The sequence below is a fragment of the Etheostoma cragini genome, chromosome 22 (genome assembly GCF_013103735.1).
Source record: "Etheostoma cragini isolate CJK2018 chromosome 22, CSU_Ecrag_1.0, whole genome shotgun sequence".
NCBI classification, from domain to species: Eukaryota; Metazoa; Chordata; class Actinopteri; order Perciformes; family Percidae; genus Etheostoma; species Etheostoma cragini.
Window position 1 is genome coordinate 10,908,539 of NC_048428.1, and position 16,137 is coordinate 10,924,675.

Here is a 16,137-nt window from a genome sequence, read left to right on the forward strand (position 1 = left end):
ACGGTGTCAAACGCATAGCAACCAGGAGTTGCATTTAACAGTTCTAAAGGTCCTCCTCTTTAGTTTGCACCCTATAGGTTAGTCTTTACTTTGTAATACAAGCAATAAAGCCAGTGACTTGGAAGAAGGGAGAGTGAGCTGAGGGCAGATGACATGAAGATTTTTTTTAGAATGAGGCCTTGAGCCACGGTTGTTGGATCAGGTTACTGTTGAGCTCCAAAGTCGGGAAGACGACAGGAATATTTGGAAAGGGAGCAGGCGTAGGGGTCAGAAGCCCACATGTTTAGACTGGAGAGTGGATGATGGTCAGACATCAGGGTTGAGGCAGGACTATTTTAACCAACTGAGAAAATTGTTGCACCAGCAGAGATTTAAACATAAGATGTCAATGTGGATTTTGACTTATAGTTAAATAAGCATTTTTTAACAACATGTTTTTGGTATTTATTGAGACAGACCGATCTTTTTTTGGCTTTCTGAAGGCAGTGCAAATAATGCACATGTGACAGCTAATCATATCTCAGTGTGTACATCCTGATAAACATTATTCAGTACCTTCTATCTTTGCTCTGTGTGTTTTCAGAACTCTCTGACACGCAGTGCTCCCTTGAACAGCGAGTCCCAGGGACGAAGCGGGGCCCGCTTCCACACCTCTTATGACAAACGCTACGTTATCAAGACCATCAGCAGCGAGGATGTTGCAGAGATGCATAACATTCTGAAGAAATATCATCAGGTGATCTTAAAATATTAAAAAAGGGGAATGCATTCTAAACACACATGCAGAATTTTAATATTTGTCTATACCTCTTCTTTGTCTAACTGTATTAAAGCAGTAAAAGGCCTACAGCATGCAAAAGTCAAGGACCTTTTACCCAGTGCGTCAACATCAGTGATGCAGTTTTACAACTTTTGCTACCTATTGGTTAAAACATTATAAAAAGTTTCAGGGTACAGATTTATATTTCAGGACAGTTGTCTGTTGCCTGTTTATCTCTGTCTATTTGTCACAGAATGACACTAAGTCTTAAAGGGATCATGCTTTATAATATTTCTTTGTCAATTACTTACCATCTCCCCTCTAATGCGGGCAGTAAGCATACATTGTGACCATAAAAGGGCAACAAATTCATATTCCTCACTTTCTTTTGGTAGTTCATCGTGGAGTGCCATGGCAACACACTGCTCCCTCAGTTTCTGGGGATTTACCGGCTCACCGTGGATGGAGATGAGACCTACATGATTGTTACACGCAATGTCTTCTCTCACCGCCTTTCTGTCTACAAAAAATATGATCTCAAGGTAAAAGGGGAAAACGGATCAATGAAAGGACCTGTTTTCACTTATCCTTTGAGCTTTCGGTGCAAGAACAAAAAATGTTTGTTTGATAGTTTTTGAGTTTTTTTCCCCCAAGATAGGCCTGTTTGTAGTTCAAATATTTTTGTAAAAGCTCATGTACAAGTCAAGCCTTTAAACAACCAATTGTAAATACTGTACACCCAAAGTTGTCCAAACAAGGTTTGGTGAACATAAGAGGGATCATTTATTGGGTAATAAGCAGTCAGAACAGAGTGAAGCTGTTTTAATCCATTTGAAGCCATTGCACCTTGCATGCCTTATAGGGTGAGCTTCTGTGTTCAGACATGCACAAGGGTTATGAGTATCTGTATAAGTAGGGCGGTGAGGAAAAGACTACAGCATCATTTTCCTGTGTTTCTACTAACAACAGGTTTATGGAGAGTAATTTCCTTTCTTTTGTTTCCAGGGTTCCACTGTGGCAAGAGAGGCCAGCGACAAGGAGAAGGTACAGTCACCTGCCGTGAGCCGGGATCCACTGTTACATACCCACACAACTTTACTGTACACTTTAAAGAGACAATAATATTAATTCTGAATGCTACAATTTAAAAGCATTGTGAACAAAGGCATCAAACTAGCCTAACAGTTAGAACAATGTCAAAACACTGCCAGCGTGTATTTAAAGCGTCAATGGAATATCTTCATTTGGCTCTCAAATCTGATGTGCCACACTTGTATCCACACCGACACAACCTTGTTGCATGACAATACGAAAACCACTTTTCTATTTTTTGAGTCTATTTTTGGGGGAGCAAGGGGACATTTCAACTTCACCATCTCCCACTTTCTATTTTTTTGTGAAGGAAATTAAACTAGTGAATCCGTCAACATAAAAAATGTCCACTTTCTTCTTGTATTGCTTTTCATGTAGCTCACTCCAAAAGTATTTTTTTCCCTTTAAACAGGCCACTGTCCTTTTTAGCACATCAGGAGGTGCATTGCTAAAACAACAGCTGGTTCTGATGACAGTGGAGGTTGAAGTCGATGTGGATTCAACAGATGGGCACTTCGATAGCACTTGCACATTGCTGGAATCTTGTTTTTTTACAAATATGTGCAATCTTTCAAGTAGTTAAAACACTGATGCCGTGTACTGAAAATGAATCAGTTATTCTGATATAACTCCATGTCCATTAAAAGCCATGTGGACAATTAGAGAATGAGAGAGAGAACAAACCATTGGTTAGAATATCCGACACAGCTTCAAACCATTCCAGACCTACTGTCATCTCCCAAATGGTCACACTAACAAAACGTTGGTGTCTACTTTTTATTTCCCTTTGGGTGAGGATGACAGGAGCAAATATCCATCTCCTTCAGTTAGCACCTTCTTCATCACCCCACTCCCTTTCTAGCCCTTGCACGCTAGTTGTGTCTCTTTAATTTGCTTCATCACCTCCTAACCTCGCTTCTGCTGTTCCATCAGTTCCCATGCCTGCTGTCTGTGTGAGAAAGATTGAGGTTTGCGTGTGTGTCTGGGTATATGTTGAGTTCTGAGTTTTATTCAATCAGATTTCTCATGATTTTGAGTAGTCCTGTGTGTGTGAGTGCGTGCGTGCGTGTGTGTATGACGTCAGCACATAGCACCCCTATGGTGGTGATAGCATATCGCCTCCGCCACAGGAGACTCACTGACTTGTCCTTGGACACTTTTTTCTCGGCTGCAATGAGAAGTATAAAATCTTTTTTTGTGTTTTGCTTTTTTTTTTTTTTTGTTAGCCTTGTTTTGTTTTCTACCGTGCCCTGGAAGCGACTTTGGGTCCTTAAAAAGCGCTATACAAATTCAATAAATTATTATTATAATTATTATTATAAATTCTAATGATGAGAAAACGGAAATGGTTTTTGCTCTTGGCTGCTTGGACAGTTGCGTGTCAAAAATGAATTGTATCCCTGAAATTGTGAAGTGCCTGATGGTTTACTGTGCACCCTGTTAAAATTGGATTAGCTAACAATAAGAATGGATATTTTGGCAAACAAAAACAAAATTTTCTTTGGCCTTTTAAATGACTGCTTGCGTCCGTAAAATAAGATTTGACCTGTCAGTTTAGTGGTTTTGGTTGGGGATGATTGTCCAAAATGTTTTGTTTTTCATTGCATGTCTCCACACATTGCTCTGCAAAGGTTTGTCTGACCATGAAAAGGTTTTTTATATAATAGCATTACAGTTTTGACCCAGGAGGGTTTAAAACTTTCCACCGTGTTTTACAGGGGCTTAATCGTGGGGCACCATGCAATGAGGCATGGAAGACCAGGGAATCCCCGAACTAAATATAGCCTACTGTAAATGGAAGAAGAAACAAAACATTATTGGGGTTAAAACAGGTGAAAGGAAAAACAAAGGGGCTGAGATTTTAACACACACATGAGGCTCCTATTTGACTTATTTTCGTCTGCGGCTCTACTATCAATAGAGAAGCAACAGGATCCATTTTTGCCAAGCAATCTAATAAAGATATTATCCAACACTGACTCTTAACCCAAACATAAGTTGTTGCTGTTAGTCTCTGGGGAATTATGTGGTTGTTTTACCTTTCAGTGAAATGCAGCTAATACAATAAGCATTGTACAGTAATTGCCACCATAAGTAAAGCCTTTCACTGTTTTTACTCACATGCAGAATGCAAAATACAGTACAGGATAACACACTTTTTAATGTGCACACATGTTCACATCCAACTTACAACAGGTCTCAGAGAGCCATCTACGACTCAGACATCCAAGACAAGGATCTGACGAGATACATGCTGGTTTCTCCACATGAAACACCTTTGTACATACACACAGTTACAGAATGAACCTGACGTTAACTACTGCAATGGCTCAAGTGGCTATGAATAAGTCCAGTATGTGAACACTCATACGCTGCATTGACCAGTAAAATGAAGAAGAGGGTGCATTATGCCAAATGAAAGGAAAATCATTGAGTTCTGTTCAGTAGGTACTGTGTGGTTGTGTGTGGGTTTAAAAAAATTGTTTCACACACACACAAACAACAAGCACCGAAGGGTTCTCCCCTGACTGCATGACCGTCTCCCTTTCATGCATGCTTCTGCATGGTTTTCTGCATCATTTTGGAGTTACAGTACTGCTAACACATTCCGTTGGGAATGAACACCACCTCCATTCTTTTGCACATTGTGGACATGCTCTGTTCTACCCACATAAGACGTTTTATTTTCATAAAATACTTTTTGCGGTTCTTAGTAGTTGTTGTCTCAGGGTTTGGCTGTTAAAGCAGCACTTGGCTTCCGGACACATTTTATGTACAGCATTTCAACAAGAAGATGATCAGTTTGTTTAATTTGTTTTGCTCTCTAATTATGTTAATTAGAGCCCAAACTAGCTGGATTTGGTCTTACTTAGGCCAATCAAATGATAGCAGTTACTTTCTTTTACTTTCTTTGTGGTTAACCACAAAAGCATCTCCAAGACCCATTTTGGAGACTGACGCACAATTTATCCAACAGTGGTGTAGGTCATTCGTGCAGTAGAAGTATTTGTTATGTGACCTGGAAAATATAGAGTTTTTTGTTTGGAAGTTATGGTCCTTGGTTTGTGGAATTCCATATGTCTCCACTCAGTCTTTGCTCAGTAGCTATCTGCTACAGGTGTTTGTTGTTTTTCTTAACTCTCCTCATGCCATGCATCTGCTGGTATCTCCCTTGTATGACTGAGTGTGAACTGCCTTGAAATGTAATTAGCACCTTATCCAGTAATTGTAATCCCTTAGAAATAGTGCTATACCTCAGTTGATGTTTGGCAGAATATAGGTTTATAGAATGCTAATTAGATTGTTTCCTTGCTCTTTGTAATTTCAACTCCTGTCCTCCTTATAGTATGTGTGTGTGTATATATATATATCTCATATGCTCATAATACCAGTGTAGGCAGACCAGAGGCATGCATACATTAAATATAAATCCTATTGATTAATGACACTAAGAACATGGAAATAGTATAACTGCAAAAGTTATTACAAAATTATTTACACCGTCATTGGATGAACCTGTTGGACTCAGTTAACATACTGTAAAGACAACTAAGAATTATAATTAATTTTATACAGATCTTTCGCGTTTATGCCCTTTCCAACCGTCTACCAATTTGAAAAACAATTGTGTTCTGTTACATTTTAAACACTTTGCCTTTACTTCCAACTTCCTTCCTCTCTCCTTTCTTCTCTCCTTTCCTCCACCCCTACCGTCCCTCCCTCGCTCCCCCTTTTCTAGCAGCCGCCCCAACCAGAGGATGTGCCCCTGCGGCCCAAATCTGGTAACGTTCAGCAAAGGCTGCAAACACTGCGGATTGCCACGCGCTTTTACTGCGCCATGAAACACGTAAGAGATGTAAGAAAACCAGGGCTTATATACCAGGCATGATCTATTAAACCAATCTTATTGTTATTTTTTGTACAGTCGGAAATTTTCGTTTCCTCGTCTTGTCTAAGCTGATACGCTGCTCTTTCAAAGCCATATTTTGCACGCTCATCCATTTACAGTCACCTTTTGCGTAACTTGTCAGCAATTTCAGTTTTGTTTTTGTTCCCACCGTTCACTCAACAGCAACAACGTATATCTGAAACACTGTTAAGGAACCGGAGATGGAAAGAGAACATACCTGGACAGTTGATTTAATTCAGAAAGAGCACTTCCTTGCTTTTGTGCTATTTTTAGTAAAAGACTATAACTAAGTGAGTTACGCAGAATTCTACTATGCTCTGCAGTGCAAATTGATAAGCAGAACACATTAACCGACCTGTGTACCCTAACCACAGCAGTGCATAAAACAGAGTCCACTTCAATTTGTCTTTTAAATCGGTGAAGAATAGTTTTGGAAGAGTTCAAAGCAAGTTAAGTTAAAAGCAAGCTGTAATGTAGCCTGTAATGGAGAGAACCCGAAGAAATTAATATATAAAGTGTGTGTGTGTGTGTGTGTGTGTGTGTGTGTGTGTGTGTGTGTGTGTGTGTGTGTGTGTGTGTGTGTGTGTGTGTGTGTGTGTGTGTGTGTGTGTGTGTGTGTGTGTGTGTGTGTGTGTGTGTGTGTGTGTGTGTAAAATATTCATTCATCAGAATCATTTACAGTGACAAATAAATAACTCTAATAAATAATTATTTAAAAAATAAAACAAAAACGGACAGTCAACCCTGTTATGAGTGTTGGCATTGTCCACCAGAGGGCGCTCTACAGTGTCCTTGTTGGCAACACAGATTTTTTTGTTTTGTTAATGTGTTTTTGTCCAAAGGACTTTCATAAAGTTTCATATCTTAAGTTTGTATTTTTATACATTTTATTTATCAGAACTTGAATATATTTATCTGTTCTGTAATCGTGTATGTATCATATTATTTTAGTGAGAACTCATAACTAATGTTAGAGTGATCTCTTTATGTTTTTTTTTTATGCGTTACTGGATTTTCTATTTTTAAGCCGATATATTGGAATATCAGATTAATAAATAACTAAATATTTGTCTCTGTATCGGCTTTAAAAATCCTTCATCGGTTGGGCTCTGGGTTTGTTGTGTTGTTTTAATTTAGTTTTTTAAAGGCTGTATAGTATGCGCTGGTCATCACACAAAATTCCCCCCTTAGATAACAAGCGTTTTATAAGTCAGCATCGTTGGCATTCTTGAGTGAGAATGGCAGTTACCCGGGTCTCATTTCCCGGAATTTGTTTCTATTTTTTTTCCTCACGAAAAAACAGTTCAGCATGTGACACCCATAATGGTTTCAGATATTTTGCATTTAGTATAGAGGCAGAAATAGTTTGGTTATTAAAAGGAACATCTGACAAAACTATTTAGGTGCCAACCAATTGTAGGACGTTTTTTATATTGTTTATGCCCAGCTTACATATTTCAAAACAGTTTTGTTTTAAAGAGCACATTGTTCTCATTCACATCCCAAACAGTTGATTGTGCCTACATGATATACACAGCTCATACGGTGTTTGCCAATAAGAATGTTAAATAAAAACATGAAGTGCTTGATCAAAGTTGCCTTGCATGTGGTTGATAGGAACCTACAGATTTTCCATTAGCTGATCAAAGTATTGAATGACATTGCCACATAAAGTTTACAGTGACAAACAAAACATCTACTACTAACATATCAGTGGGGATTTAACTGGATCCAGGTGTACAGTAGAAACCCCCCAGTATTAGCAAACCACAAATCCTTCAGAAAAGCAAAGCATTGTTCTTCTGAGACAGCAAGACATCAACGTTGCTAAAGGCCAAGGTTCATTTTCCAATTAGCTGACTAGAGATAAAAAAGAAATGAGTTAGTTTTTCTTAAGTCGGGAGAAATTCCCCTTTCACACAGCTTTACAAGCGTCATTAGCAACACACACTTTTTTCTGTCTCTAATATATCTTTCTGTTTTTCTATTTACTTCCTCCTTACTCAAAGAGTCGGACACATTTCAATGCAGTTGTTGTGATAGAGAATATCAGTAACAGGCTCACAATAGAATCCCATGCATGACTGGGAGAAAACATAAGACTAAATGAACCAGTTAGAAATACTGAGAATGTACAACATAGAAATAAAAAGACTGTTGACAGTGTAAAAAGAGATGGATGAATGTAAGAGCTGTGATGTTGGTTTAGAAGACAGGCCTGCAGAAAGCTTTCAGGTTATAACCCTGCTTTGCAGTCAGCCTTATGTTAACTTTTTTTGTTGCATCAATATTTAGTCTAGCAAGTTGGACATCTCATATTTCTTGCAAATTGGAGGTCTATGTCTGTATATATGTGTGCTCAAATGTCTTGTGAGAAGTATTCCTGTCTTGGTCTGTGTTAAGGAGTAATCTATGTGTATGTATGTTTGTTAGTGTGTGCTGTCCAAGCTCATTCTAGTGCTACAAATGCTGTTGTGTTGCTGCTCTTCTCCTGCTGCCATAGAAACACTGTAGCGGCTAAACTGCGGCTGCTGCCCTCTTACCTCATGTCCTGCTCTCTTTCTCCTTAGTGACTCAGAACTAGTCCCCTATCACTCCTCACATAACACCTCTCCCCTCTTCAGGCTGCTGGCAGTTGCGCAGCAGCCTGGTTAAAACGTGAATTAATCCCAGTAGATAGACACTTAAATAGGAATCTCCTACATTCAGCTTGTACGTGGAATAGGGGCATCTATCCCAGAGATACAGTGCGCTGGCTTTACAGAATTATAAAAAGAGTTTAAATTAGATGCAAACCACAGTCTGGTTTCCGAGAAGCATCATACATGAACAAGGATTGTATAATTTGTCTCAATGAGGGACATACTCTGTTATCGAACTGATAAGAACGGGATGCTTATTCGGAGACCAGCCCAGTGCCAACAATGGTGTTTCATGGCTTTGAGTTGGACGGCCTTTTTTTTCATGACACAAAGTGTATAGATCCCCCAGATGCATTTCAAAAGTTGTCCAAACTTCTGTACAAAGTGCCACAATAATGCTGAGTCCCCTGTGTTTCTTGGTACTGAGAAGTGAATACATTTCACTTTAAACAATATGGAAAATAAACATGAGTGCATCAGATGGATCTGTACCCTGCTGCGAGCATGCTGCATGTACGGTTTTACACAGTCAGCCTTGGTTTGGACAGACTGCCTATACCATGTCAGCCAACTCATTTGACTAGTAATATGTGTTGTATTTGGCTGAATGAGACAGGCGGATTAAACAAACCATAGGCTCAAAGTCTCATTTATGACAACAGGGTATTTCAACATGCAGGGTTGTCTTGTTGGGCAGATACAGTTGAGCCAACTGACATGACTAATATCTAAGATTAGAATTAATCTTTGTCATCAAGCATTTTGAAATACCCCTTAATTCTTGTAGTTGTTATTTCTTAGTCTTGTGTAATGATGTATACAGTATATTACATTGTTAATATTCTTGGATGAAGAACACTGATGCTGGTGTTATTGCTTTTAGTAAGTCACTTCTTTCAAGTCAATTTTTTACAAAATATATTTAAGGATTCAAATTTGTGAACTGATGGACTTTTACTCCTATTCTTCTAAAACAAAAATGACCAAGCAATTTAAGCACCAGAATTCTGTCATATCTTTGCCCAGTTCTGCTGCCTGCAGTACCATGCCTCTCATGGTTTTGACAGTCTAGTGTTGTGGTTTTGACTGTTGTTTATGTGGCTGCTAATCTCCAATACTAATGGGCAGGCCAAGGAGCTGCCAACCTACAAGGACAATGACTTCATCAATGATGGGCAGAAGATCTACATTGACGGAGAGAACAAGAAAATGTTCCTGGAGAAGCTTAGGAAAGATGTGGAGGTATGTGTTAATGAACAAAAAAAAAAAACGCCTGAGCCTCAGTGTCACCCCTTTCTGTCTGTATTAATACATTTTCTCATTCACCTTTTCCCTCCTTTGACCACTTTGCTATTTTCCTCCGCCTTAAAAACCCCTCACTTGCTTTTATTTCACTACTGTCCCAATGTCTACCGTTGGCCTCAGTTCCTGGCCCAGTTGAAGCTCATGGACTACAGTCTGCTGGTGGGGATCCACGATGTGGAGCGAGCTGAGCAAGAAGAGGTAGAAAGCGAGGACAATGAGGCCGAGGAGGAGGGCGAGAGTGACGGAGGGGGCATTGGAACGCCTCCCGACAGCCCCAGCAACACCCTGGACAGCACTAAGCCTCTATCACCTGGAGAGTTTGATCCCGCTATTGACGTCTACGCCATCAAAAGCAACGATAGTGAGTAGCCCGATGCATGTGTTTAACATTGTATTATAAGCCTGAAAAATACAACCGATCCAACCTTCGCAATGTGAGGGTTGTATTTAAGAGCTACATAATATATACAGTACTAAGAGCTCCCCCTACTGGGTATTTTAGTTCTCATTCTAGTTGTCAACCCCGCTGCTGTCAGAAGCTTTTTGTTTGTCTCTATTTTGCCTGATCTCACTATGCAAATATATAAATTCTCATCCAGGGTGCATTTATTTTAAACTGCAGGTGCTCCCAGGAAGGAAGTTTACTTCATGGCTATCATAGATATCCTGCAGCATTACGATGCCAAGAAGAAAGCCGCTCATGCCGCTAAGACTGTCAAACATGGGGTATGTAGCTGTATAAAAGAGCCATTTGAGGGGTTCTGTTGAAACACTAAATATAAGTATGACACTGACTCGTATTACAAGACAAGCGTAATGCATGTGGTGAGTGACAGTTGTCTCTGTGTCCCTCTACAGGCCGGAGCGGAGATCTCCACGGTCAACCCAGAGCAGTACTCGAAGAGGTTTCATGATTTCATCACCACTATTCTGTCATAGCCTCCAGGAGCGACAGGGAGCACAGAGGCACATGGGAAAGGGAGGGCAAGTGGAGAGTAGTGCGGGGTAGAGAACTGACGGAGAGAAAAACCATCGAGAGGCTGAATACATAAGGTGCTCAGATGGCTTTGTATCACTCTCCTTCATAGTTTCTCCTAATACCTCCCTGTTTGTTTCTTCTCTCTTTCAGTGGAGTGCCACGCTCTGCAGCTATACAACAAAAAAACATCATTTGTTTACATTTAACCTCTCCTCTGTTGACTTTTGTTCATGCGTTACGTTCGGTGATAAGGGTGTTGAAAGCAAGCGTCCAAGTCATTTTTGGTGTAAAGTAATTTGTTTTTGTCTGTATTGTTTATGTGGAAAGATCTAGCACCCTTCTTTTTTATTTTATGTTTGTATTTGTCTTCCCCTTGTGATATTTAGGGGGAGGTAAGCGGCGAGGGTATGTGTGAGGTCAAGGGGAGTGCACACGTCAGATTAAGGCACAAGGTGAGGTCCCTCTTGCAAAGAGAAGGCTTAAGCGTGACGTAAAGAGGAAGTTAATGTGGAGCCTCGCCTTATGCAATTGCTTTATTTCCGGAAGTGGGAAGCAGTCTTCCAATAGGCCAACAGCCAGCCAGCCAAACACCGCCCCCCTTGGGTTCCTCCTGCGACACTCACCCTTAAGATGCCACCCCAACCCCACCCGTTCCTTTTTGTACTGTTCATGAATTGATCTTCTGGGTTATCCTCTTCCCACACACTCACAACAAAAACGGCTCATTAGCTGAGATGAGATCACTTGTTGCAGTATGTTATGATGCTTTTTTCCAGCCTAGTTGCACTTCAGTGGTTGTAAGTGCTTTATCCCTTTTGCTTTGTTGTGATGCACAGTGATTCAAGAATGATTAAGGGAAGGATACGTACTTTTAAATAAGAAGAAGAGGGATTTGAGCACACAGTAAGTGTTTACTTGCATTCCCTCTGAATATGTTTGGGCATTGTTATGTAGGCCTGGTTTCTGTTCCTGTGGCAGGGAATGACCCAGAAGTGAGTCTTGTGTGGCTGTAGTGATTAAGAGTTATATCTTCATATAGGGTGTCAGATTGAAACATCAACTGCACTTAACTTTCTGTTGCCATCAGCACCTTATGAGTAAATCAAAAATGTTGCACTTTTGTTTGTTATTAGACGTTGGGAGCTCTTGTTTTGTTACGTGTGCTGCAACAAAGAGGAAAAGGAACTCTTCTGTCTTAGAATTAAATCTTTAGGGGCCTGATCTCAAATCCCATGACTTCCACAATGTTCTCACCCATGGCTACTTCTTACTGTAGGGATTGGTTGGGAAAGACTTCATTGCAATATTAGACGAGAAAGTGAACGAGTTCTATTTCCAGGACTTTTGTAAACTTACCTTTCCAATCTTTTTTTTAGAAGTGCTTGGTGGTGCTGTGGTGTTGGGTTTTGGGACCAGGCAACAGTGTGACCTTTTACCTCCAGCATCGTACCAGCACACACTCAATGATGGTAAAACGATGAGTGTGTGTCAGTGTTCAAAAGTTATAAAGGGTGGACAAAAGTAAGGGGAGGGGGAGGTTGGGAAGAGTAGCTGCAGATGTAAAAGCACATGTTGTTAAGACATTAACACCAACAGCATCGGCCTCTTCTCTAACCTCGGCCGTGAGTCTGTTATTCATCGCTGTTTGTGTTGTTATTGTTGACATTTTTAAAGGTGGTTTATCTGTGTTTGAATTTGGCGGTTTTATGAATTGATGTGGTAATAATAAAACAATATTTTTTTTTGTATATTTTGCACAAGACGAAAGGAACCAAATGTTACAAATACGATCCCAATTAGTTGATATGGTCTTAACAAGGGAAATGCAATATACTTGTGTGTAAGTGAGAAAAGCTGTTGTGCGTGTGATGTTGTGTATCACTTCTGGATAACCAACTAAAACAAGTAAAGTCGACCTCCATGACTATTGTAACCCATGCAAAAAGCTTCCATCACAATATGTTTGTTTAGATATCATAGAATATATTCACATTTATATTTTTACATTGGATTTTAGTCACGAAATGTAGTTGTATTTAAAAAAAAAAAAACTTACAAAATAAAATAAAGGAGCCACCCTTGGGTATGAATGATGGTGCTGTGGTAAATGAAGAATAATACTGCTTGAATTTATACAATACTTACTCTAGATGTACTTTAAGAAAAAGTCATAAAAAATTGCATGTCACAGGACTCGGTTTCCTTTTCCCTCTCTAGTCTGTGTTGTTGGCTGTTCAGGTTCTCTTTGTGTCCCCACTCTTTAACCAGATTTGTGAGCTGTTAAGTGTAAAGTAGTCCCTACCATGCTTTAAATAACTGTTTTTCATTGTATACACTGTGCAAGATGTGTGCCTTTATACTCCAAAATTATTTAATTTTATATTTTGTAATCTTTTTTTAAAACAAAGGTAAAAGGTTATTTTAATAATAGGGTGTTTACTTTGACATGCATTATTCCCAACTTTGTTTTCAACCCCCCTCCCCCCCCCATCAACATTCTTCTGCTTTAACACCTCTGTATTCAGATTTGTTCATATTATAAACAAAACCATTCAAATGATTGTGTTTTAACCAACCTAAAATGTTAGCTGTCTTAAATTTGAATATGGTGGATCGGTTTGGATTCTGTATATTCAAATCTATCGTTGTGGTTATTCCGTGTGTACAGGCATCCCCTTTCCTCCTCCTCAGAGGGAGGGGGGTGTCTGCTGATGTTAATACCTTGTTCGGTCACGCTGGTCCTGCCTTTATAAAGAACGTGCGTGTGTGTGCAAGTGCATTGTGGAATGTGATTGTGTTTTGTTTCACGTTTACCTTCTAACCACAGATTTCAGGAATGTGTTTTTTTTTTTTTTAAGTGTTTGTCCAAAATATCACTCGCCGTTGATGTGCAACCCTTACTTGTTTCTGAACCAGGTTAATGTTCTCTTGGCGTTTTGTGTAAGCCGCTTGTTATCAGGGAGGTTCATCAGCTGATAGTTCATCCTGAGTCAGTGGTTAATTGATATTTCAGTGTTCTTTCACTATTAATGGGCTGTTTTGTTTCTATTGTCACGTAGCTCATACTGTACATAGGTTATGTTATCGAGAAAACGGGGAATGAGGCAACGCAATCATCTTCTAGTCTGCTTTGCTCTGTTCGGCCCTGGAGGCTCCCATGTAGTCAGACATTAGCAAGTAGAAAACAGAGCAGTGCATGCTGGGAGAGTGAGTTTTTTTTTCTGTTTTGTTCTGGGAATAATAACTCTGGATCTCATGTAAAGTAGGCGATGCTGATGCCAGACTTTCACAGATGCAAATTAAAGACAATAACACATGCTCTGCTGCTTTTTGAAATAAGTCCTTGCTTTTGTGACTTCTCTTATGAATGAGCTCCTTCAGCCAATAAACCCACCCAAGAGTCAACCTGCTGCCACGTTAACTTGCCAAAAGCAGCTTTCAGCAGTCAGAACTACACCACATGAGCTTGAAGAACATTGTGTAATAGTGTAATGTGTCTCTTTGTTTGAACTGAATTTGTTTTTTAACATGCACCGGGAGGTGGAGCGAGGTGTTCATTGCTGATATGTGAATATGTCCAAAGTTATAAGAAACAACCCTGTGTTCATGTGGTTTATCAAGTGTTAAGGGACAATTTGATTACATATTCAAAGGACCAGAGGCCAGGCAACATCTGCAGAGATGGAAAACATTTCCTTTGGCCTTATGATTTAAGTTTAAGAAATCTTTGTTGAGAAAAAGAAGACTAATTTTGGAAGTTGGCATGCACACACCAGGCTACGAAACATGCCCTCTTGCATTGAGCTTTGGTCTCAGTACTTTTAGGCTATACCTAAAGAGAGGTGTGTGTGTGTGTGTGTGTGTGTGTGTGTGTGTGTGTGTGTGTGTGTGTGTGTGTGTGTGTGTGTGTGTGTGTGTGTGTGTGTGTGTGTGTGTGTGTGTGTGTGTGTGTGTGTGTGTGTGTGTGTGTGTGTGTGTGTGTGTGAGAGAGAATGGTTGGTGACCGTTCCCTTTCAGTGGCAGAGGCCAAAATGATGTATGTTTATTGTGCTTCACATTTAATGATAATACACTCCATAATTCCATAAGTGTTCACTCAAACCAATTAAAGCACTTGTTCTGCTTAACTCAAAGTTTATCTGTGATGTGTATTATTTGCTGTCCTCTATTCCATGTCCCATATGTATTACACTGATGCTCTATTTGAAGTGACAGATTTCCCACTGTTGGTAATACTAGTAAGGAGGAGAGGAAGAAGTAAATGGCTTCCCCATGACTCTAAAATCAATAGTTTTGCAGGGTTTATTGTTCCAGTTTGTGTACATGAATAATTGTCACCTTTGCAAAGAAAACTAGAAACATTATCTTTTGGGATTATTAACCTCATGCATAAATCTCCTCTCTATTTCATAGCCTGTCCTTTCCTCGGATATAATTCAATACATTTAAACCAACATTTAAATTAAATTTAGAGAACAATGGATGCACAAAAAAAAACTGAAAGCTAAAACGTTAACGAAAAACGTAAAGGTAATGAGGAACCGTTTGTTTATTCTTTTTTTTATGTGGTTTTGTTTGTTTTTTGGCTCATCATAATGATAAACCAAAAACGCAAATTTACAAAAAAATTTAAAAACTAACCAGAGTGCGACACGATTTAAATCGTCTCATGCATAAGTGAGTGCAGTCTTCCAGAAGTTAACACTACGGTAGCAGTGTGAGGATTATCCGAACACACATCTGAGACAGGCTAAAATATAAGGGACAATGTGTTTATGTAAAAACGTTCAACGTCAAAATATTGTCTCTGCGTCTTTATTTTATTTTGTCTGAATACCAAATAGTAACCTATGGTAAAATGTCCCTTCTGCACGCAAAATATCAAATTTCACAAATAAATGGCTGTGGTACCAGGTGAGATCACCAACAAATATTATGTTGACATACGCACTGCATTTGTACCTAACCCTAAATATTTATTTAGAGCGTTGCATTTGCTTTTCCTTTTTTACAAAAGGTGTGGCGAAAGCTGAGAAGAAGACGTGCCAAGAAGCTTTTTTTAGTGTTTGCAATAATTTCTTAGTATTTAGAGTTTGAAGACAGGTTCATACGTTTTCATTCAGCATCAATACAGGGGAACAAGAGGCAGTAGGCCTGTAGTAAAACAACCTGCTATGTTGCACAAATGGTCAAATGCCAAGGCTGGACTATCCTACAGGGTAGGCCTATAATATACTAAGGAAAACTGCAGATGTCGTGCTTTCGACACTGCCTGGGTTTGTTTACCTTAAATAGGAATTATTACATTTTTTTAGTTGCCTATTTTCATGAATAACTCGGCTACAGGTTCTAGGTAGGCAATTTGTTTTGGCTCATCAAATACAGACTACATCTGTATTTATTATTTATTAATTTATGTTGGAAGGGAAATCAAAGCCGCCCTGCTTTT

General features: G+C 39.4%; 1 protein-coding gene across 3 annotated transcripts in view; it reads left to right on the forward strand.

The window, feature by feature from the left end:
- pip4k2aa (phosphatidylinositol-5-phosphate 4-kinase, type II, alpha a) overlaps positions 1 to 14,821 on the forward strand; it is a 36,730-nt gene extending 21,909 nt beyond the window's left edge. The window contains exons 4-11 of one of the 3 annotated variants that reach the window (XM_034862849.1): positions 584 to 736; positions 1,156 to 1,302; positions 1,766 to 1,804; positions 5,592 to 5,708; positions 9,533 to 9,646; positions 9,830 to 10,070; positions 10,332 to 10,435; positions 10,568 to 14,821. In XM_034862849.1, coding sequence (XP_034718740.1) covers positions 584 to 736; positions 1,156 to 1,302; positions 1,766 to 1,804; positions 5,592 to 5,708; positions 9,533 to 9,646; positions 9,830 to 10,070; positions 10,332 to 10,435; positions 10,568 to 10,648 — 996 coding nt within the window. In that variant the 3' untranslated portion in view covers positions 10,649 to 14,821. The remainder of the gene's footprint in view (positions 1 to 583; positions 737 to 1,155; positions 1,303 to 1,765; positions 1,805 to 5,591; positions 5,709 to 9,532; positions 9,647 to 9,829; positions 10,071 to 10,331; positions 10,436 to 10,567) is intronic. The other 2 variants (XM_034862850.1, XM_034862851.1) reach the window with 2 other exon arrangements.
- The last annotated feature ends 1,316 nt before the right edge of the window (positions 14,822 to 16,137 follow it).